The 23,070-nt window shown below is 44.8% G+C and overlaps 1 protein-coding gene across 2 annotated transcripts in view; it reads right to left on the bottom strand.

The window, feature by feature from the left end:
• TRABD (TraB domain containing) overlaps window positions 1-23,055 on the bottom strand; it is a 56,604-nt gene extending 33,549 nt beyond the window's left edge. The window contains exons 1-3 of one of the 2 annotated variants that reach the window (XM_075928124.1): window positions 23,037-23,055; window positions 4,068-4,129; window positions 868-934 (exon numbers count right to left, since the gene is read on the bottom strand). In XM_075928124.1, the coding sequence (XP_075784239.1) occupies window positions 868-934; window positions 4,068-4,091 (91 nt within the window). In that variant the 5' untranslated portion in view covers window positions 4,092-4,129; window positions 23,037-23,055. Of the gene's footprint in view, window positions 1-867; window positions 935-4,067; window positions 4,130-22,601; window positions 22,753-23,036 lie in introns of those variants that run through there. The other variant, XM_006122626.4, reaches the window with a different exon arrangement.
• Window positions 23,056-23,070: the final 15 nt, after the last annotated feature.

Below are 23,070 nucleotides of genomic sequence, written 5' to 3'. Positions count from 1 at the left end.
CTGCCTCTATCAGATAAAGGCAGCAAAAGAGGGGAAAGATGGGGGTACTTCAAAGAGGCAGCGCTGCACGGAGCCCATGGTCATCTGTGCAGTGCTGCCCCTTCGAAACGCCGCGGCAGGATTTCAAAGCAGCAGTGCCATGTGAAGCCCAGGGTCAGCTGAGTCGTCCACAGCTGATCCTAGGCTCTGTGCAGCGCCTTCCTTTTGAAATGCCGCAGCAGCGTTTCAAAGGGGCAGCGCCATTCTATCGACTAATCAAATAGTCGATGCAAAAATGCATTGACTATTCAATTAGCAAAATAATCGATACTTAACATCCTTAGGACAAGTATAATTTTATTTTGAACAAACATGCTTTACAAGCCAATAGCTCTACAAGTTGCTCTACAAGTTAGCAGCAGTTTCAAGGTGCTCAGAGTCTGGAGTATCATAGTAGCCCAAGGGAAAAGGATTAGAGTACAGGTAAGGAGTCAAAGATGCAGGTAAACTGCAGAACCGTGAGATAAATAAAATCTTAAGGCTTAGTAATATACCATTTGGCTTCGATCTCCAGAAGTGTTGTGTGTGTACATCTGTCATACAGTGGATTCCATAGAAATCCTCTGGAGTCTTCCTTTAACTGGAATATACTTTCAGGTATATACCCAAATATGCGCCATTTTTCATTATTGCTGTTTTCAGATTTGGCCTTTATGGTAGAATTTAGCACAAATTTCCCCCAATTACATGTATACCTTTTCATACAGAGTCATTAGTTCCTTTTTAGATGAGTAACCACATTCTTACAACAAATGAAGTAGTGCAAACATTTAGCTTTACATTCTAAGGTTATGACATTTCTTTTTTCCTGCTCCAATTAATACATACAAATATTATGTGGTGCGTCTGCCTTTGGGTCATCTTCTGGTACATCCACTGGATCTGGAGCAACCTGCTTGAAATAAGAATTCAAAGGACAATGGTAATTATAATGAAATGGTTTATTTCTCCTCTCTCCTTGTTAGTCTGCTTAATTTGAATCCATGCGTAATATTTAAGCAGCTACATTATTTAGACAGTGACAGAGCTGAAAATCTGGTTTTTCAACTGCTCACTTAGATACATTTCCAGCTTACGAGTAAAATATATTGAAAAGTCATGTATAATCTATTTTGCAAAAAAACTGTATTTATAACACACAGAGAGCTCACACAATGTGATTAAACATGCTAAGAGAGCAGACTAGTCTCTTTAAAACAGAGAAGAATTGTATCTGATTTAAACTTCTCTGCACAGATGATTTAAAAAGCATTTTACTCCTGGGAAACATTGTATTTCACTTAACTGCTGACCAGGCATCTTTTTAAACTCCTCTATCATTAGAAATCTGAGAAGAGTGCAAATCATAGAATATCAACCTTCATTCAAAAGGGTCTGTTATGTATTATGCCATTTTAAATTAATTGTAGGAGAGAAAGACCGACAGACTACAAAAGAAGGTTTGATCCTGCAAACACCATGCATGAACAGTCCAAGTTAATGGGACATGAAGTCAGGCACATGTGGAATTCTGAAGGACCGATATCTAACTTGATGGCCAAAGATTTACTGAAAATGTTACATATAAACTTTAACACACAGAGGCAGACAATGCAGACTTGGAATACTCCCCATAATTCAGCCTCTAGTGTTTTGGGATAGATCCAATCTCCAAGCAAGTCAGAGAAATATAATTAAAGCAAAATGAGCCTACAAAGTAAAGCCCAGCTGTGAGCTATATTTAGGCAAGGGTATTATTTCAAGTTCTTTCAGGTAATTATTGGGAGGATCTGAAATTTTTCACTGTCACAAGCCAATGACTGGCTGTGGATCAATAATTATTCATAGTTATTTCCAAATGAAACCACTGGTAAAGAATCGACACCTGCCAGTATTTACTTTATAATTAAAGCCATTTCCAAAGGATGTTCATTTACTATTTCATATTTGTAAGCTTTCAAATTTGATAGTTTATTCCTACAAAAACAAAACAATCCTATATAGGAGGAGACTTTGTACCACATCTAACCTATTCTTTCATATCATAGTATGTCTGCTTACAGAAATTCTAGCACAATTTCTATTTATCATGTTTGGATCCAAGCTAAAAACAATTACAAATGTAGGTGTTTCAAGTTAAATATCCAAATACATATTTAAAATTCTCAACACAGACATTTCAGGTACTTCAATAAGAATATGGCTGCTCCTTTTATGCATCCAAGTTTGAAAGTCTGGATCACAATGAACAACCCAACAAACACCTATATCAGTAAATTATGTAGTCAGTGACTGCACATTCATCTTATATGGCAGTTTGAACAGCATATATCCCATCATAGATCCCATTCAACTTATAATTTTACCTAGGGGTGCCTTTCTGGGCAATTTAATTAATAAAACTTAAAGTAAGAACAGACAAAGCATATCTGATAATTGAAAGCTTTCTATTACTTTTAGCGAGGAAGTTTTACTTCTCAGATCCTTGGGTCATTTCATTCATCAAATCAGCAATTCTCAGTGTTAAATACTAGGTGTAAAATCCCACTCCCAGTGGAGTCAACAAGGCTCTCAACTCAGCAGCAGTCTCCCAACCTGTTTTCTGACAAACACACATGCTGAAAGGTGAGAAGCAGCAGCTCTGCAGTACCAAATTTAAACAACTCCAGGCAGTGCATAACATTCCTCTTCTGCAATAAAAATCTATTTATAGACAGAATACAATTATCAATATAATCAAGAATCCACTCAGTCTCTGAATACCTACTTGCTGAGCCTTCCAGAGTAAGAAGTGCTTTTCAAACATACACAGTATTTCATATTATATTTTTCAAATATATGGCATAAAAACCCTAAAGCCATTATATATGGCAGAATGTATCAATAGGAGATTGAATGGGAGAGGGGAATGCTATGTGTTAGATGAAACACAGGCTTTGTCTACATTTCATCAGTTTAAAGAGCAGCCGCAGCTGTGCTGCCATGGCAGTGCTTTAAACTGAAAGCATGGCCACGGTGTGAGCGCTGGAAGTGAGCTCTCTCAGGCTGCATCTAGACTACAAGGTTTTTCTGGGACACCGGAAGTACAGTATCCCGGAAAAACTCCGCTGCGTCCAGGGAACGCGTGGGCTCTTCCACTTTTTTTTTTTTTTTTTGAGGAAGAACAGAAGCACTCTTTCAGAAGCCCTGTCTTCTTCCTCCCACAAGAAGGAAGGGCTCTTCCGAAAGAGGAGGCTTTTCTGAAATTTGGCTGAGTGTAGACGGGCCAAATTTTGGAAAAGCCTCTTCTGAAAAAAAACTATCAGAATTTGCATACCTTTTTCTGATAAAGCATTGTAGTCTAGACATAGCCCCGTCACTCTATATAAACCACCTCTGTGGGGGGAGTAGCTAGCAGTGCTGGGAGCAAGTCTCCCAATGCTGTGGCTTGGTTCATTCATACTGGTAATTTACAGTACTATAACTTGCTGCATGTGTGTGTGCATTTTAACAGCCGTGAGCCAGACAGTTACAGTGCTGTAAAGTACCAGTATAGACTTAGCCAGAGACTTAATCTGATGATTATTCAACACACACACCTGTCTTCCATAGCAAAGTATTTGCAGGAACATGGGGGGAAAAAAATCAGTTGAAAGAAGAGTAACAGAAGAAATCAACAGTAGAAAAAGGCATGACAACTCCTGCTTCAGCAAGGTACTTAATGTGCCTATAATGGGACTTCTCACCTGCACCAAGTTACTTGAACAATTTTACCATGAACCCTTGAGATCAGATAATTAGGTGAGAATCTCATATTTTACTTATCAAAGAAAGAAGGGTACATTTCTATCCCTCCCAGTTGCACAGAATAGCCTGAAAGTAAAACCCAGGGACCTCAAAAGTGAACATCAAGTAACAAGAAAACAGTGTTTAATTAAAAAAAAAAAAAACCACCTCATTTTTTTTAACCAATTCCATGATTTTTAAATTCTTGGGCGTATGTTTAAGTACCTTGCTGATTCTGGTGCCTTCTATCATTGCTACTGGGAAAATATTATTCCCAAACCTACCTCAGGCTCTTGCTCCTCCTCCATTACTGAAGTGCAGTTTAATTTCACCAATCTGAAAAAGCCTGTAAAAAAATAAAAAGCAGGTGGGAGGAGGGGAAAAAAAGATTAAGTTGGAGTATTTATGAAAAACTAAACAAAAATACTGAAAAAGTAGGCATTCCCACCCCCCACTTTCTCCAGATAAATAGAAAAGGTAATAGAAGCAATTTAAAGATATATATATATATATATAGTAAAAACTTATTTATGGAAGACATTTCAGAGACAGCAAAAACATTCGGATGAATGGAAGTTGGAAATATGGGGATTCGGAGTTTGCCAGCCCAGATACCTGTGGTTCTGCAATGTACAGGGTTATACCAATTTCTGCAGATCAGCTATACACAAATGGAAATATGGGGAAGGATGGGGGAGGGGGAAAAGCATGGGAAGAGAGAGAGTTCTTGATGACAGGGAAAGTGTTGTTCTACCTTTTTCCTGACATGACCCATGTTTCAACAGAAAATAAATTCATGCACCCTCTCCTTTATTTTGGGGACTCCCTTACCACCTAGCTAAACAACAGGAAGGTGATAGGAAACACCTCACCCTGGAGCCATTTAATATACTTGCAAGCCTCATGCTGAGAACCTAGGCACTAATTTTTCTCTGCCATAATGAACACTTATATTGGTGTCAAGCAACACACACATTATGAACCACCAGGCTTGACTACTCAGTAGCACTAAGGCCCCTTCACACAGCTCTCCTTTTTGGATGAAGAGACCTTAGAGGCTAGGGTGATAAGGGAGCCTGATTTTACAGGGACAGTCTTGATATTTGGGACTTTTTCTTATATAGACACCTCATCCCCATTTACCATTCTGCTACCTGGTCATTCTGTTAGAAGTTTCAGAAATAAGTTTGCCTCATTTATCCCACTCTTGTTTTCAAGTTTCATTTTTCCATGCTGCACCACATACCTTAATCACCTTCTTTCCCCCTGGACCCAGTCATGCAAGTTAGATAAAAAGGGACTTCAGTGACAGTCTAGGGCTGGGGTTCCCAAACTGTGGTATGCATACCCATGAGGATTACATGAGACATCTATGGAGGGTACATGGGAAAAACTGTGTAATGTTGTCTATTTTATTTATTACATTTTCATAATAGGCTATTCAGATGAAGCTTAAAATTCGGTGGGATTTTTTTATATAAATACGGTAGTTAATTTACTTCAAGATGTACCAATGAGAACAGAGATTCACAAAGACACTGATGTACAGAGTCCTCCCCACCAATCATGGTTCAGCACCAAATGACTATTTCTTCCTTAAGCAAACCTTCTTCCATAGAACTCGTTTGTTAAACCACCAAAATATATGTTCATAAAATGAATCAGAGCCTTCAGTAACCAGATTTTTTTTCAGACACACACTTATATGAGCTTTTGGAATCAGGTTTTACTTCATGCTCTTTTGTTGCATAGTGTTGTGGAATTTCCAGTTTTCATTCAAATGGATTTTATGGCTTTCCAGATTCCACCTAAAGTTGGATATTGTAAGAAAAAGTATCCAACGGGGCAACAAGAAGTGTCAGTGCATAGCTCAGACAGCTGCCCACTAGTACAGAGGACCCTCTATGATTCACACCATAGCAACATCTACTGCTACTGGTTACCCAGCAAAGTATGACTCTGTAGACTTTCTATAAGCAGAATTCCCCATTAAGTCAGAGGGAGGCTATGCATAAAGCATCTACAGATCAGGCTCTGAACCTGTGTGGCAAACTACATCAACAAAACAAAAACATTCAAGACATTAAGTTCCTGATGATTTATCCATCCACAGACAAGAATTGTACACATGCATTGCTAACATATTTTCAAAAATTATTTTTATTACATTGTGCATAATAAAGAACAAAAACCACACACCACCACCTGCTTTTTCTTTTGCAAAAAACATATGCAAAACCAGGACACCAACAGGGCAGGAAGAGAATATAAAATGAAGGGATGGGTAAAGCTAAAGTGCTATTTTAGCTTACACCTTTCTTTTTTTATGCCTCAGTAGCACTATACATAAACATAACAAAAGGTAGTTGTTCCTGCTCCAAAAAGCTTTCATGGTAAACAGACAATGCAGAAAAGCATAATTCTATATTAGCTATCTCTCAGTTAGACCCACTTAGCTACTACACAGGCATAGTTCAGTATCTGAACTTGGCATTTGTACATAAATAAGCAAATCAAGTGCCCAGAGTTTTTCCAGTCTCCTCATACATCTGAACTGTAGAGGAAATTGAAGATTTGGTACATTTGAATACATACCTTTTATCGACACTTGAGAGTTACATAGAGTAAATTACAAGCTCCAGTTAAAAAGTAAACTCTTGCATACAGGCTTGGAAGTATTAGATTTTTATCAGTATTACTGTAAACACAAAAAGCAATAAAAAAATATTTCCATCAATTGACACAGGCAAAATAGGAAAAATGCTGCTTAAGAACTAGACTTTAAATTAAAGGTCTTTATATTGCATATTTTGATGTGATGTTAAAAATTTGAGTTTTAGCAGTTATCAAGTTTTAGTTTTTTACATCTCAATGTCTACTGTCATTCAGTCAGACCCCTCCCACTGTGTGTCACACATACACCCACCCACCACACAGGGCTGTCCCTAAGGGGTCCGGGACCTGGGGAAACCCCACCCCTTGCCCCAAACACAGGGTCCGGGGCCATGCCCTCTCATCCCTAGACCCTACTCCCACTCCACCTCTCCCCACAAACCCTGTCCCACCCCCTCCATACCCTTTGCCCAAAGGCCCCTTCTCCCCGAGATGCGTGACCCCTCAGCTTCAGTGGTGAAGCAGAGTGACCTGGATGGGAGATGGTAGCAGAGTGGAGCAGGCTGTTGCGCTGCGCTGCTTCCTGCAGCTCTCACCATCACAGTTCTCACCATCACAATCCCTGCTGCCATCCTGTGCCAGACCCCGCCCGCCCAGGAAATTCCCCGAGCTGCCCACAAACGAATATCAATATGGGGGACGACTGCTCTGCACCCACCCCATAATTTTGCATACCAGTGAAAATGTAAATGGATAAATTGAAAGGTGATTTAAAATAAACACTGAGTTCATCTGCTGAAATTATTAAAAAATAAAAGTGAGTTCTACCAAGTCTCATTATATAGAAACACCAAGTGATGTTAAATCATCACATAGATAACATTTTTAACCACCACCAATTCTCAAATTGTGGGTGTCACTATGGACAATTAATGGAAAAAATCTTCTCTGAATTCTACTCAGTTAATTCTAGCCTCAACATCATTCTTGGTCTGTCCTGTCCATTTGGAATGCAGGCTCTTTGGGGCATGCACTGTCTTTCACTGTGCGTCTATCCTAATAGGGATCTAATCTCAGAAGCAGTAATGCCAGTAATGATATGCAGCATGGTATATAGTTGAGATTGACCAACACTTTCCATTTTAAGATTCTGTTTTCAGTTGCTTATAGCTCTGCCAAAATTAATTGGGCTGAAATTTACCATGCCAGATGTCCACTTTTTTTGGGGGGGAGAGAGAGAGGCGTAAGAGGGAGAAATATTTCAGACAAAATGTTCTTGGAAATGGTTGAAACAACACCAGGGAAAATGTATTATTTTTCCCCTGTTAAAAAAAAATCTTACAACTGTATTGTTAAGAAGCTGTAGCTCTCCCATGATTGGGAGTATGGACTTGAAGTTTGGCAAGGGTGTTGCCATAGTACCATGATGTGCCTTTTGCAACCTTAGTGAAAATCTGCTCAAGTTTGTCCAAGTTCTGAGCCTCTGAAAAAAAAAAAAAACCCAAAAAAAAAATTTCATACAAGCACATTAGAGACTTGAAAATTTAGCCAGTTCTCCAAAAATTCCATCTGCACTGATCATGTTCTGTCCTGAAAAGGGATGTTAACTGAATAGTCAATTAACTTCATGTATTCTTATTGGTTACTCGACTATTCTATAATCCCCGGATGTGGGACCGGCAGCCAGTGTGCTCCAGCCCCACTCTCGAGGAGTTCCCTGCCACTCTGCGCTGCTGCCTCTGATACAAGCCAGGACTGAGCCGGGCTGCTCACCAGCCTGATAAAAAAAACATTACTTGTGCAGAGTGGGAGGGAAGAATGCATGTAGTCTATAGAATTAACCTATAACCTTTTGCTTATTGGTTAATCAACTATACTATTACATCCCTAGACCCCCGAACACGGCTTCTATGATCTGACCACATTTCATATGTATCATCCCAGTGACTCAGCATACTCCACCCCAGGGTCATAGGAACAAAGCAAGACTTGCCCTGCAACTGCTCCTTTCACTGGCCAAGGACTGCTGCCACACCAAGCAAAGAACTCGGAGAGCAGGGAGACTGTCTCTTCTGTGCTCACAGTACTTCCATTACTGGAGCCCAGGCAGCAACAAGAAGAACGAGGGGATTGCTTGAGCGGAAAGGAGCTGAAGGTGGGAAAGGGGTAAGAAGGGAGACCGGTACACAAGGATAAAGACATGGGAACTACCTCAAAGAGCCAAGATGTGAGAGAGATAAGTAGAGGGACAAAGGGCAGAAGAATCAGTAACCACTAGACATCACTCTTTTCTGGGATGTCAGCAAATTAGGAATGTTAGATATCGATTAACTGAATAATTGTGTAACTACATCAAAACTTTGCAGCTATACAATTATTCGATAGACCCTGTCTAGGGATGGTGTAGGTGGAGCTTGGTCCTGCCTTGAGGGCGGGGGGCTGGACTCGATGACCTCTTGAGGTCCCTTCCAGTCCTATGATTCTATGACCCCAGAGGCAGGGGCAGCAGCCAGTATGCTCCCAGACACACTCCCGGGGAGGCCCTTCCACCTTGCGTTGCTGCCTCTGATCCAGAGAACTTAAAAAGCCATCTCCCCTCGCATATCGACTCCCTCCTGCCCCTCCACCCTGCACTACTGCCTCTGATAAAGGCAGCAGCGTGGCGTGGGGAGAAGGATGCAAGCAGCTCGTGTGAGCTGATACATGTGGGAAGCCAATTCCCTGTGTGTAACAGCTCCCATCTGCCCCCCCTTACCCTCTGTGCTGTTGCCTCTCTCAGAGACAGCAGCAAAGGATGGGAGAGGGGGTGACTTGTGGGGATGTAGTGCTTGTGGGAAGGTGGCTTAAAAGCCAATACAGAGGCAGCGGGGAGGAGGGACTGTGTGTAGTCGATAGATTACATGATTAACAGATAAGCCTAGGCTTATCCGTTAATCATGTAATCGACTACACACTGTCATCCCTAATGCAAATAGCTATGAACCCCACTGTCAAAGCGCATGCCTCATCTCCCACCCATGGCTGGCTGGCCCACACAGCAGATTACCTATTAGTGCCATCAGTTACTCATTTAGTCCAAGTGGGAGACATTTGCACTCTGGATCCAAATCTGGGGTGGAGAACCTTTTTTGGGTTAGAGGCCCAATGACCCACAGAAAAATCAGTCAGGGGTCACACACAAGTGAGAAGCAAAGCAAACAAAAATGAAAACAAAATGAAACAACCCTTGCTGACATGGCCCCCGACTGAGGAGAAACACTCCCCACATTCCCCTCCCATACCAGAGCCTGGGGGGCCCAGCCTAGTAGATTTTGTGTGCACCAGACTCATGATGGGATGGCAGAGGGGCTAGAGCACTAGCACGGGCTCCCTAATGCTAGGGAGGGCATCCTGAGCCTCACGGGCCAGATCCAGGCAAGCCAGGGGTTGCATCCGGCCCCGGGGCCTGAGGTTCCCCATCCCTGATCTAAATGGTCCAACCCTTCTGGTGACCCATGTGGAGGGTCAGTATGCTTCCACATAAATATATTGGATTTTTTTCAATTTGCTTTTTAAAAAGCCACCCATGAAAAAAAAAGAGAGAGAGACATTAAAAACATGAAGGCTGTGAAGTAGGGATGTAAGCAGTAGTCGAGTCACTACTCAACAAGTTGCTTCCCCCACCCCCGCTGCCTCAATCAGAAGCAGCAAGGGGGGGGGGAGGGAGGGAGGGAGGGAGGAACAGGCGCCAGTTTAAAAGCTGGGTTCTCCCAGCACCATCTCCACAGGGGGGACAGGAGATGGAGAGGCACAGCGGGGGATTGGACATGAGCCAGGACTCAGCTGTCCCAGCTGGTGCCTGGTCCCAGAAGCTGCTGCCTCTGCTTTTGAAATGTAGCAAGAAGCACCAGGTTCTTAGTACATTTCAAGACCCCTCTCGCCCTGGGTTCCCTGCTGCACTTCTGCCTTTGAAATGTAGTAAGAGCTGGGGGCATCTTTCTACATCACAAAGGCAGAGGCGCAGCAGTCGGAACCCAGTGCAAGCGGGAACTGCTTCAGTCCCCGCTGCACCTCAGCCTTTGAAATGTAGCAAGAATTGTGGGTGGCTCTTGCTACATTTACAAGGCAGACGTACAGCGTGGATAGCAAGTGCACCCCTCCCCTCTGATGGACTAACTGAGTGGTCGATGGAAATTCTATCTACTACTGTACTCAGCTGATTAATCGAAATCTAACATCCCTGCTGGAAAGCACAGCCCTCAGAAACTGGGACATGCCAGGATAAAGGTTGCTGGTACAACCTTAATTCAGCCCCCTCATTCATAGAATCACAGGGTTAGAAGGAACTGCAAGGATCACATAGTATAACTTCAGTCAATATGAATGATTTAGACAGACAAATCCTACAAGGCAGCTGGCTATCCAGCCTTATTTTGAAAATCTCCATGAAGAAGCTTCCACAACCTCCTGAGACCTTTTGTTCCAATGTCCTCCTATTTGTATAGTTAGGAAGTTTTGCCTGAGATTTAATCAAAATCGACATGCTACCATTTGAACTCACTGACTTGTTTCCTGCCTTCTGTGGCAAGAGAACACAACTTTTCTCCATCTTTTTAAGGCAGTCTTTCAAGTATCTAAAGACCACTATCATTTCCCACCGTAATCTCCTCTTTTCCAAACTAAACATTTCCAGTTCCTTCAGCCTTCACTCAAATGGCTTGCATTCCATCCCTCTGACCATCTTTGTCACTTGCCTCCAGAACCTTGCCAGTTATTCTAAACCTTTTCTATACACACAGGCTGTGTCTACATTGGCATGATCTTGCACAGATACTCTTAAACGAAAGAGTTCTTGCGTTAAAGTATTTGCGCAAGAGAGCATCTACACTGGCATGTGCCTTTGCGCAAGAGATGTGCTTTTGTGCAAGAGCATCCGTGCCAATGTAGACGCTTTCTTGCGGAAGAAGTTCATGTTGCCTGTCTACACTGGCCTCTTGTGCAAGAACAGTTGTGCAAGAGGGCTTATTCCTGAACGGGAGCATCATAGTTCCTGCGCAAGAAGCACTGATTTCACACATTAGAACGTCCGTGTTCTTGCGCAAGAACTCCCCGCCAGTGTAGACAGGCACAATGTTTTGGCGCGATCTTGCACAAAAGCGTCCGCTATGGCGCAAGATCGCATCAATGTAGACACAGCCAAAGGTTATTCTAAACCTTTTCTATACACCTTAGCTACATCTAGACTGGCATGATTTTCTGCAAATGCTTTTAACGGAAAAGTTTTTCCGTTAAAAGCATTTGCGAAAAAGAGCATCTAGATTGGCACGGACGCTTTTCCGCAAAAGCACTTTTTGCGGAAAAGCGTCCATGCCAATCTAGACGCAGTTTTGCACAGAAAGCCCCGATCACCATTTTCGCCATCGGGGCTTTTTTGCGCAAAACAGTTTTTAGCTGTCTACACTGGCCCTCTTCCGGAAATGTTTTTGCGCAAAAGGGCTTTTGCCCAAACGGGAATGTCAAAGCATTTGCGCAAGCACTGATTTCGGACAGTAGAACGTCAGTGCTTTTGTGCAAAATCAAGCGGCCAGTGTAGACAACGGGCAAGTTTTTCCGCAAAAACTTGCCAGTCTAGACGCAGCCCTTTTCTATACACCAAAACTACACACCGTACTCTAGGTGAAGCCTAAGCAGCACTGAACAGTGGTACTATCACTTCCTATGACTAAGGCTAGGCCTCTGTTAATGCAACCTAAAATTACATTTGCCTTTGTTGCAACAGCACCACATTGCTGACTCATGTTGAGGTTGTGATCCACCACAGCTCCCAGATCCTTCTCAGCAGTGCTGCTGCCAACTCATCCTCTCCCATTTGTGTAATTAATGACCATCATACTGCACCAAAAAAAAAACAAAAAACAAAAAAAAAGTTTTTCCACAGCACCCCTGTGTAAACCAATGGGACAATTCATTAGAAAGTGTCTTGGAAAAGACTCTCAGCAGCCAGATTTCAGTGCTTTTAATGCAGGGCTCAAATTTTATTTCTCCAAAACAGAAAAGTTTAACAACTTTAACTTAAGTTCTAGATACAAAACTTTGCCCTGTCCTAGAGTCTTCTATAGCAGCCCAACTACTTCAGGCAGGTCTCACTCCTCTGGCCTTCTGCTTCAGTTTTAAAACTGGTTTCCAACCTTCTTGGCCTGCTCCCTGTAACAGGACCAGCACCAGGCCATCTGGCAATTAAGGAGGGCCTCTCTACTTCCCTTTTCATATCTAGCCCTTGCCCTGATCTCAGATTGCCCTTTATATCTCAGCAGCCAGACTCAGAGTCACAGTCTTTTACCATGTGATCACAGGACGTATTCCCTTCAACTAGAAAGGTAGGTGGACATGGCACAGGATGCATCTGAGCTTTGATCCCCTTACCAGGTGAGCTCACCTATGACAACTGTCTCGTACAGTGGCAGTACCCAGAACAGAGTATGCTCTGGGGATGAATTAGGGCTCTGTTGTGGAGGAGACTGTTGTCTGTAGGACTCCTGCCTCATTCATTGAAAACTTTGGAAAGTATGCAGTAAGATAGCCAGAGCAATGCAGGAACTGAAAGGTTGGTCTCATGGTCAAGGCAGCTAGATGCCACCCTGCAGAATGGATTGTACACCTACCTCTGCAACAGAGTTCTAGTGTGATGCTGAATAAGTCACTTAGTGACACCTGGGAAAAGTTCGGCTAAGTGTTCCTCATTTTCTTGGATTCACATCTCAACACCTCAGGGATCTGATTTACGGAAGTGCTGAGGGATCACATCTGCGACTGAAGTCAATGGGAGCCACACACAGAACAATAAAGTGCTACAAAACATTACATTCTCTGAAAACTCAGATCTCTGAACCATACATTTCCAGAAATGTCCAACCTGCCCAAAATAAAATAAATAAAGGATAAAGCAAGAAAGCAGATTTCCTCAAAGCAAAGGTTGGCATTTTATCACACCAGGCCTTGTATTCTCCACCGGCTTTGCAAACGGTGGGTACTTTAAGGCCACTTCAGGAAAGCATCCAGCATGTTTAGCCAATGTACAATATACACCACCACCTAAACCAGGGGTGGGAAAGAGGTGGCTAGCGGACCAGATCTGGCCCACCAAGCTGCTGGATAGGGCCACCTCACCAGGACACTGACTGCAGAGCAGCTGCAGCCACTTTAAACAGCAGGCTGCTAATTGCTATGCAGTCTGAGCAAGGAGGAGAAAGCTTCACATGCAGTCCCCACTCCCTAGCAAAATCCCTCAGCTCCCATTAGCCAGTTTCCAGCCAATAGGAGCTAAGAAATTTTGCTGACAGCAGGGGCAGCAAATGAAGTCTTCTCTCTCCCCCCCTCCCCTCCCTCCAGAGCAGAGCCAGGTAGAGCAGCCTGCCCAGCACACAGGTAGGAAGCCGGTCTCAGGTTCCTGCAGAGCGGTTGGCTGGGAACCACCTAGGTAAGCATCTCCCAGCCACAGCCTGCCTCTGGCACCCCACCCCCTTTCCATCCCAGGCCACCCCCCAAACCCTCTGTATCTCCTCTCCCCACCTCCTCCAGGTCACAATTCTCTCCCAGACCCTGCACCCCCTCCTACATCCCTCCCCCAGGCCAGAATCCTTGCTTGCACCCATACCCCCTCCCTGACTCCATTCCCCTGCCCCATATCACTATCCAAACCCTCTGCCCCCTTTTTCCCCCAGATCACAACTCCCTCCCCAACCCTGCACCCCATCTACATCCCTCCCAGACCCTGCACCCCATCTACATACCTCCTCCAGGCCACAATCCTCTCCTGTACCCATAATCCCTCTTGGACCCTGCACCCAAACCCCTGCCCCAGATCATAACCTCTTCCTTCATCCAAACTCCCTCTCAGACCCCACACTCCCTCCTGCACCCCAGTCATCTGTCCCAAGCTCCCTTTTACACCCCACCCATTGTCCCAGACCCTGCACTTCCTCCACAGAAGTAAAGCCTTTGACCATTTACCACAATCTTGGAGTGGCCCCCCATTAAAAATTATTGTCCACCCAGGAGCTAAACCATGGACATTGAGGGGACAATAATGGTAGAGAAAAAGGAATCAGCGAGAGTAGGAGTGTCAGAATGCTTGTTTCCTTGGGTGGAATCTATTAGTAAACTATTGGTTGCAGGTTAGTTTATTTTTCCTAGCATGTGGTGTTTTAGTTGACCACACTGTTTCAGTTCTTGTTGTATAATTAGGTATCTGAAACTGTCCCTGATCTATTATTCTCCACAGTGCAAACAGAGGATAAATACACTGTTACCAGACACATGCATGTGGGGTTCAGATAGGACTTTAACTGAAAGACACTAAAAGCAAGTTAAGTATAAGTAAAGCCTTTAATACTAAGAGTTTAAACCTCAGCCATGGCAGCGCTGCCACGGTAGTGCTTTAACTGGAAAGTGTGGCATCTTGTTAGCCATACAGTCTTTGTCATGCTGATGTGCCAATATGCCAGCCCTGCTGTTTTGGGATCACTGTTAGGGAAGAGGGAACATGAGAACAACCATACAGGGTCAGACCAGGTCCATCTAGCCTCGTATTCTGACTTCCAACAGTGGCGAGCGTCAGGTGCTTCAGAGGGAAGACAGTCAGCCTTGATGCACATTCAGTCCCTGGCCTCTCTGTCCAGATTGCTGGGGATGCCAATTAGCACAAACTGCAAAATGGATGGTCATCTTATAGACACTAGACAGAGACCACTAAAGTTCTACACCTAGATCACAGAGTAGCTGTGACTTGTAACAATGATCATTACTGACCAAGCTTGGATTCAAAATAGCAACCACGTACGAAAGGCTCTTTCCTCTATTAACAACCACTAAGCCATCTAGCCCCATGACACTCCAAAAACTCTTGGAGAGAACACAATCGGTTTTCCATGAAAAAAAGTGTATTTTAAAATCTCACTAAAGTCTACATAGATTTTAATGTATGACGCTCCTTTTGTTTACTAAAACCCTAATTTTATCAGAGGGGGCTTAATTGAGTTTGTCTGGTACAGTCTGCTCATGATGACCCCACGTAATTTGCAGGAAAAGTATGTGCCATCCCACTCTAACAAGTGGTCAGTAGGATAAGCACCTATTATCATGCTACTCGCTAACTAACGAACTCCTTTTTCAGAAGTGAAAAAGGCAAACCTGTGTTTTGGAGCTGAAGATACAGATTTCTGCCCATTACATTTATCACTCATCAGTTACTCCCTTTTGTGTACCTATGATTCCTTCCCCCATCTAAAAATTTACCCAGTATGAAAGTTTAGCCAACCAACGGGTATATTCCTCTGTCTCCTTCTATTTTAATCACACAAAACATCATAAGGGTATTAAGCATTTAAGTTGTATCAGCCTTAAATCCTTATCAGTAAAATCTTACAATATTTACAGACAACTTATCTTCATTTTCATGTAGTGTCTCTTTTCCATTTACCTACTGCAAATAGCCAGCATGACGCATCAACTGAAATCTGTTGCCCAATGATGCAACAGACACAAATTCAGGAATTGGAACTGGTTTCAAAACCCATCACCAAGGTGACCTATTCTACATCTTACACACATTTTCTCAGCACCACCCACACCTATCTCTGACCACAGTTGGTTGCAGATTGTGGTTCTGCCTTCTTGTATGTCAGGGATTACTTAAAATATTTCAGCAGTTAATGTTAGACTGACTATGGAAAATCCACATCCTTGAGCAATGTAGTTATACTGGATTAATCCCTGATATAGACAATGCTACATTGACAGGAAGGCTTCTACTGTCAACATAGCTACTACCTTTTTGAGGAGTATCACACTGATGGGAGAAGCTCACCCACTGGTGTAGGTAGCATCTGTACTAAGCACAGCATCTGTGCTGCTGCAACACTTTAAGCATAGGCAAACCCTAAACTCCAACACAGCTGACTCAACTGCTATTCACCACCCACATTTGGACACCTGGAGCGAGAGCCAACATTCACTTGCCCACTTTGGAAGTACGAAAATACAATCCAGAGCGGTTTAACATAGGGCAGGACACCGCATGTTACTGTCAAGGAAAAAATCCTGTGCTGCTCCATAGGGCGAGGCAACAAGAAAACACAGCAAGACATTCCCATCTCCAAGTTTTAAGGTTCTATAAAGCTGCAGTTAGCCATTTCCTGTTGTGACAGATAATGAGACAGCAGGCTACCCCGGGCCTTTCAGTGTTTTTTACATTCATTAGGGTCACCACCATGTATACTTGTATTATAATGTGCAAAAACCAGGAACTGAGACTAATTCTCCAGTCCACACTGCAGAATTAGAAGACACAGGTTGCCAGATTTGAAAAGAGGAGACCAAGAGGCAGAAGTTGTACAGTTCAAATCTGGTCATCTGTTGAAGAATCAGATTCTCACTAAGCATCTGCCTAAATCCATGGTAAAGACATGACTTTACCAAGAAGAACCTCTTAACTGGTGCTATGATTCTAGACTTGTCACACTCCAGATTCACGCCATGACGTAGGACTGAAACTGCTTTAGTGGCTCTGATGGATGATCTCCTTCTGTCAGTGGATACAGGAAAGGCATTTATCATCCTCCTCCTGGACCACTGCAGTAGACACGTTAGTGTATAGTTGTGTAAATGATTAACCAATAAACCTGGCTTATCAATAATTCCTAACAACTACATGCACTCCCTCCTCCCGCTGCCTCTGTATCAGAGGTACCAAGGGGCGAGAGGAGGTGGGAGCTGGTACAGTGGGAAGCAGGCTTTCAAGCCAGCTCCCCACACATCACCTCCTGCGGAGCTGCCTCCCCCACCCCTTGCCATCTCCCATAGGGAAAGGGAGAACAGGCAGGAGCTGGTACTCAAGGGGAGCTGGCTTTAAAGTCTGCTCCCCATGATAACCAGCTTCACAGAGCCACCTCCACCTCCCCCATTCTGCCTCTATATCAGAGACAACAACAGAGGGAGAGAGGGAAGGTGGGATGCCTGCGCAGTCCCTGTCCACTGGGAGTTCATGCCCCCTGTGGAAAGGGGCTGCTCTGTGGGATGGCAGAATAGTCTCTGTCCACGAGAAGCTCTCTCACCCCCATGGATAGGAGCTACTGCCCTGGGGTAGCCTCTGTACGCGGTGGGCCCGAGCTCGCTGCAAATAGAGGCTGCTCAGTGGGATCTTGGAGCCGCTTCTGTCCGCAGGGAACTCAGGCTCCCTATGGGCTGGGGCTGCTGCTGGAGAGCCGATTTTTAAGCCAGCTCCCACCTGGCACCCTGTGCTGCTGCCCCTGTATCAGAGACAGCAGCATGAGGTGGCAGGGGGCATACGGCTATCAAATATTCATGTAACCACAAAAACTTGGTGCAGTTGCACAATTATTAAATTACACTGATATCCCTATTCTGCAGCATTCAGCACCATTGACCATGAGATTCTGCTGTCTGACCTGAGAGAGGTAGCAGGAGTACAGGGTAATGAGCTAAGATGGTCTGAGTCTTTCCTAGAGAGAAGCAGACAATGAGTAGTGATAGGAAACTGCACCTCTATCACTAGACCCTGTAGTTTACAAAACACCACACTGCACACACATTTCTCCCTCCTGGAGAGAGGATGATAGAACAAGTCACATAACAGGTATTAGTCACATAGCTTAGTGCACTACTGGAAAGAGCTTGTTATTGAGGTGATAAGAATTGTGTGAGAACCTACCCCTCCTCAGAGTTCTACATGTAAATGCAGTAATCTCTGGTCTGTGGGCATTTTGTGGAACTAGAAATTATTTATTCATGTTTGTTATAAAATGTGAATTATGTATTTGATGAGTGGAACTGGAGAAAGTATCAGGTTCTAGGAGGAACCTAGTTTGGTTTGGTGCCAAGGATGCAGGAATGCATACTGATGCCACTCTCCAGGCTGCTAGTTCTCAGATTCTGTAGCCCCAACAGAGCAGTGACTTCTTTGTGTCTTCCTTGGGAATAATTCTGCCATGAAGTATGTGCATAGTACAGTATTTCATATTCCTGTTTATCTTGTTTTTAAAAACAGACATAGGCTGGATCTGACACTTTATGGAATTTTGGATCTGTCCACTGAACATATTCCATAAAGCTCTCTTTCCTACAAGTCTGCCCACCTGCTTTAATATTATTGCTCAGGAAAGAACACAGACATTTGATGCATAGGACAGTCTACATTAGAGGTGTAAATGGCTAATCAGTAAGCTTACCGGTTTCAGTTAACCAGTAGGGGCTGGAGCAGCTCCCTACCCGCCCCACAAACAAATCACAATTACAACGCAAAACTTAGAAAAGTCAAATTGTTGGAATAAGGTAGAGTCTGCTTAATCCACAAACAGCAAATGGACAAGACAGCAAATTCTCTAGCCATATCTTTACATTTTTTACTAATAAACTGACTATATAATTAAGTTAAAATATCTAGAGATAATGCTTTGTAAGTATATTTTCCCTATGTGTAAGTTTGTTTGTTGAAAATGCAGGACTGAAAATCCTAGAAGGTAATTTCCTCTATTTTGTGTGAGCGTATGTGTGTTTGTTTTGTTATTTTAGGTTCATTAAAAGAATCTGAATCCATCTTATTTACTCAAAAGCCCACTGCAAACTGAAAATTCTCCATGCATATAATTAATTTGATATTTATTGGGGAAACTATTGTCTAATGTCTTATATGTACAGGTACGGTGTTGCTTTTGCAAAACGTAATCTTTTGGGCGTTTTTCCCCCTAAAAACAACAGTTAGCAGTGGCCAAACTGTTTTCTTCTTCAATGAATACAAAATGAAAATCTCTCAGAACAGGTAAATCATTATACAACAAAACACACACACATCCCTAAGCCACTTTTGCTGGAAATTAGTTAAAAATAAATACTCCAAGCCTGCAAACACTAACACACAGGAGTAGTTCACTGGAATTACTCATGTGAGTAAAGTTAGATATGTGCTGAAATGCTGGCAGGTTTGGAGCCAAAAATGTATTACCAAGGTCTGTGTAAACCACAGTTACTACTTTCAGAGCTTAATTCATGATCTTTATTTTACAGGAATTTACAGTAAATATGTCACAATATGAAAGGCTGATGATGATTCAGGAGACAAAAATATGGGAGTTTTGATTTTTGTTTTAGCTAAGACTAAAGTAAAACAAAACAAAAATCACAGAAGTATTCAAGCTCTTAGCATTTTTTGTTTTCAAATCACCACATAACCACCAAGACGCTGATCCTGCCATACAGTACTGCCTGTTAACACAAACTCATGCACTAGGATGAAGATCTACTGAAACCAAGGGGAATGTATACAAGGATTTGTGCAATCATATGCAGCACCACTGTCTTAATGAGTTTTCACTTAAAATTGGGTTTATGCCCTTTCTTGCTCTAGGAATTATGCTGAGGAAGTTCACAGACCAATGGCCTGTGTTGTACAGGCAATCAGACTAGATGACAACAGTGGTCCCTTCTGGTTTTGGACACTACAAATCTAGGATATACAAAACAAGCCTTTTTAAATGCTTCATGTTGGTTTGATTCTGAATACAGCTCAGGAGACAGGTAGAAGAGGAATTGGCTTTTTCCCCTCTCCTTTATATATGTTGCTTTTAATGCTTAAAGTCCCACTCTGAACTAAAGATTATTATCTCCATTTTAGAAAAAGAGGGAACTTAAGCAAAAATAGTTTAAAGCAACTTCCACCAGGCCATCTAGCAAGGCAGTGGCATATCCTGGACTAGAGTTACTACCTCCTAGAACCGTGGTCACCAACCCGTCGATTGCGATCAACTGGTCGATCACGAGGCGTTCAGGCACCTCCACCCCACATTTTCCCCCTACCCTCGAGAAGCCCCACTACCTTCCTCTAGGACGTGGACGGAAGTCCTGTCTGAAGCCCATATCCCTTCCAGGGGTTCCGGAAGTACGCGGGCTGCTCCCCTCCCACAGCTCTGTTGCATGCTAGGGGAGGGGAGTGTTGGCCCTGGAGGAGAAGTGTGGCTGCTTCCCTGCACCACCAGCACCGGAGGAGTGAGTCAAGCTCAGGGGTTTCCCTGCGCCACAGGAGGGGAGGAGGTTGGCTGGGCCGTGCCATGGTAGGGTGGTTTGGCCCCGGGGCAGGTGCCTGCAGGGGTTTGGCCCTGCCGCGGGGGGGGGGGGGGGGGGGGGGGGGGTTGGCCCCAGGGCAGGCACATGCGGGGTTTCCCTGCGCCACAGGGGGACGGAGGGAGTTGGGCCTGGACAAGGCATGTGCTGGCTTCCCTCGCGGGGAGGAGGGAATCCTGGGAGGAGGCAGATGCAAGGGACTCTTTGCTGCCACTGGCACCCCAAGCCCTGTCTGCACTCCCTGCTCCCCAGACCCACTCCCCTGTCCCAAGCCACAGAACTCTGTCCCCACTCCCGTTCCCAGCTACAGAACTCTGTCCCCATTCCCTGAACTCTGTCCCCACTGGCACTCTGTCCTCTGCTGCATAACCCTGTCCTCTGCCCTCCCAGCACCCTGTTCCCTCTCCCCTGCCCCCAGCCACAGAACTCTGTCCCCACTCCCGTTCCCAGCTACAGAACTCTGTCCCCATTCCCTGAACTCTGTCCCCACTGGCACTCTGTCCTCTGCTGCATAACCCTGTCCTCTGCCCTCCCAGCACCCTGTTCCCTCTCCCCTGCCCCCAGCCACAGAACTCTGTCCCCACTCCCGTTCCCAGCTACAGAACTCTGTCCCCATTCCCTGAACTCTGTCCCCACTGGCACTCTGTCCTCTGCTGCATAACCCTGTCCTCTGCCCTCCCAGCACCCTGTTCCCTCTCCCCTGCCCCCAGCCACAGAACTCTGTCCCCACAAAATGTATAATTATAAATGCTTCATTTTAGATTTAAATAGCATGAATAAAAAACAGACCATTTATTTCATAACTATAAACACGTGATTTTAATTTTATATATCGCATAATTTAAAAATAAACTGTTTACCAGAGGGGGTAAGTAAGGGCTGCGGATAGCAAGTGATGGACAGGAAGAGAATAGCGAGGGCGGGGCTTCAAGGAAGGGGGGGGGGCAGTAGATCTTCACCTGTTCTGAGATTTAAAAAGTGATCTTGGGTGTAAAAAGGTTGGAGACCACTGCCCTAGAACATGTTACTTCACCAAGATTTACTATCAACAAAGCAAAGTGACAGCCATTCTGTCTGATTATTCACACTCATCGGTAAGAGCACCTTCATCACATTTGATGTCCTCACATATAACTTAAGACTTACAGCTTATTTTAACCCAAATATTGATTTTCAGTTATTTTCTCCACTACATAATGAGATGGGGAAGTCTGATTTTCTTTTGAAGTCTGTTAAAAACCTAACTCTCTCCACAAAGCTCCAGAATTTTGCTGACTAAGAAAATGATGCCAAGCAATTTTGCTTGTGGAGGGATTTCTCCCCTGGAAAGAACTGCTCGTGCATGTAAACAGTACATTGCATAAAACTTTCTAGTAATTATAGTGCCTAGTTATCTGAGCCACCCCCACTACCTGGAAAAGGAATGATGCAGTTGATAGAGGGCTGAGCAGGAAGCGATTAGAAGACTCTTTTACTTTAGACACGTACTTTGTGACACACACTTTAAATAGCGGGGTATAGTCAGTTTCTGTCTTGTGACAAGGCCCCAGGAAAGATTACAAAAGTCTCAGGGTATTTTCTCAGTCCCCCACCCCCATATGCTACCAACTTCCTGATCAAAGAACTCTGCAACTAAGGCATTGTCTGAACTCTTCCTTCAGACGCACTCCCTGTGCCCAAAGAAGTAGCCCACTTCAGGGAGAGAATCACCAAGGGAGGCAACATTTTGGAGTGAAACCTGTTTAGCAGAGGTATCCTGGGGTGGCGTGGAGGGGCGGGGGGAAGCAAAGGCGGATATCCTGGCTCTCCCCTCCTGGCAAAATCTCTGCCAAGAGCCTGGAATAGGGGGAAGCGGGAGGAACAAATGTGACATCCCCCCCCACCCCCTCCGGATCCGAGGACACATTGTAGCAGACAGGCACAGCGTAGCTGCTGCACGGACCTCGCGGTCCAACCTGCCCGAGCCCGCTGCAACATGGCAACAGCGTGCAGCCGCCGCCGCCGCGGAGCCGTCCGGGCAGCCGCCTCGGTGCATTCAGCCCGGACGAGCAGGAATGGAGAATTGAGCCCCCACCCCCCCCCGGCTGACTTACTTGGTGGGCGCCGCTGGAGCGTGAGCGCCCCGGGTGGGGGGAGGGCTCTGGCGCCGCCGCGGGGGGGAGGAGAAGCAAACGCGAGCGGAGCCCTGCTGCTCCTCGGGGCACGTTAGCCGCCGGACAACATGTTGTATTAGTCATTCATATGGGGCGGGGGGAGGAGGAGGAGAGAAACGGGTCGCTCCGCACCCTGGGAGCTGTAGTTCCTGGCGGTCTGCGGCCCGCGCTGCGCCGTACAGGGGGCGGGGAGTGATAAACTACAGCTCCCAGGGTGCACCGCCAGCGCATGTGCCATGCGGCGTGCGGCTCCTTTCCCCTCTGCCCTGCCTGGGACCCGCGGCGGGTGCCGGGTGCCGCCCGGTCCTTGCGCACTGTGCGGCTGCCTGCTGGCAGAGAGGCGGCGGGGCTGGGTGTGAGAGGGGGCCGACTCACTGGGCCCTTGGGAAGTCGCCGGGGCTCTGCGGAG

Source organism: Pelodiscus sinensis, chromosome 1 (assembly GCF_049634645.1).
Source record: "Pelodiscus sinensis isolate JC-2024 chromosome 1, ASM4963464v1, whole genome shotgun sequence".
Lineage (NCBI taxonomy): Eukaryota > Metazoa > Chordata > Testudines > Trionychidae > Pelodiscus > Pelodiscus sinensis.
The sequence above is the reverse complement of the archived record's forward strand: the minus strand, read 5'-3'. Positions and strand labels throughout refer to the sequence as shown.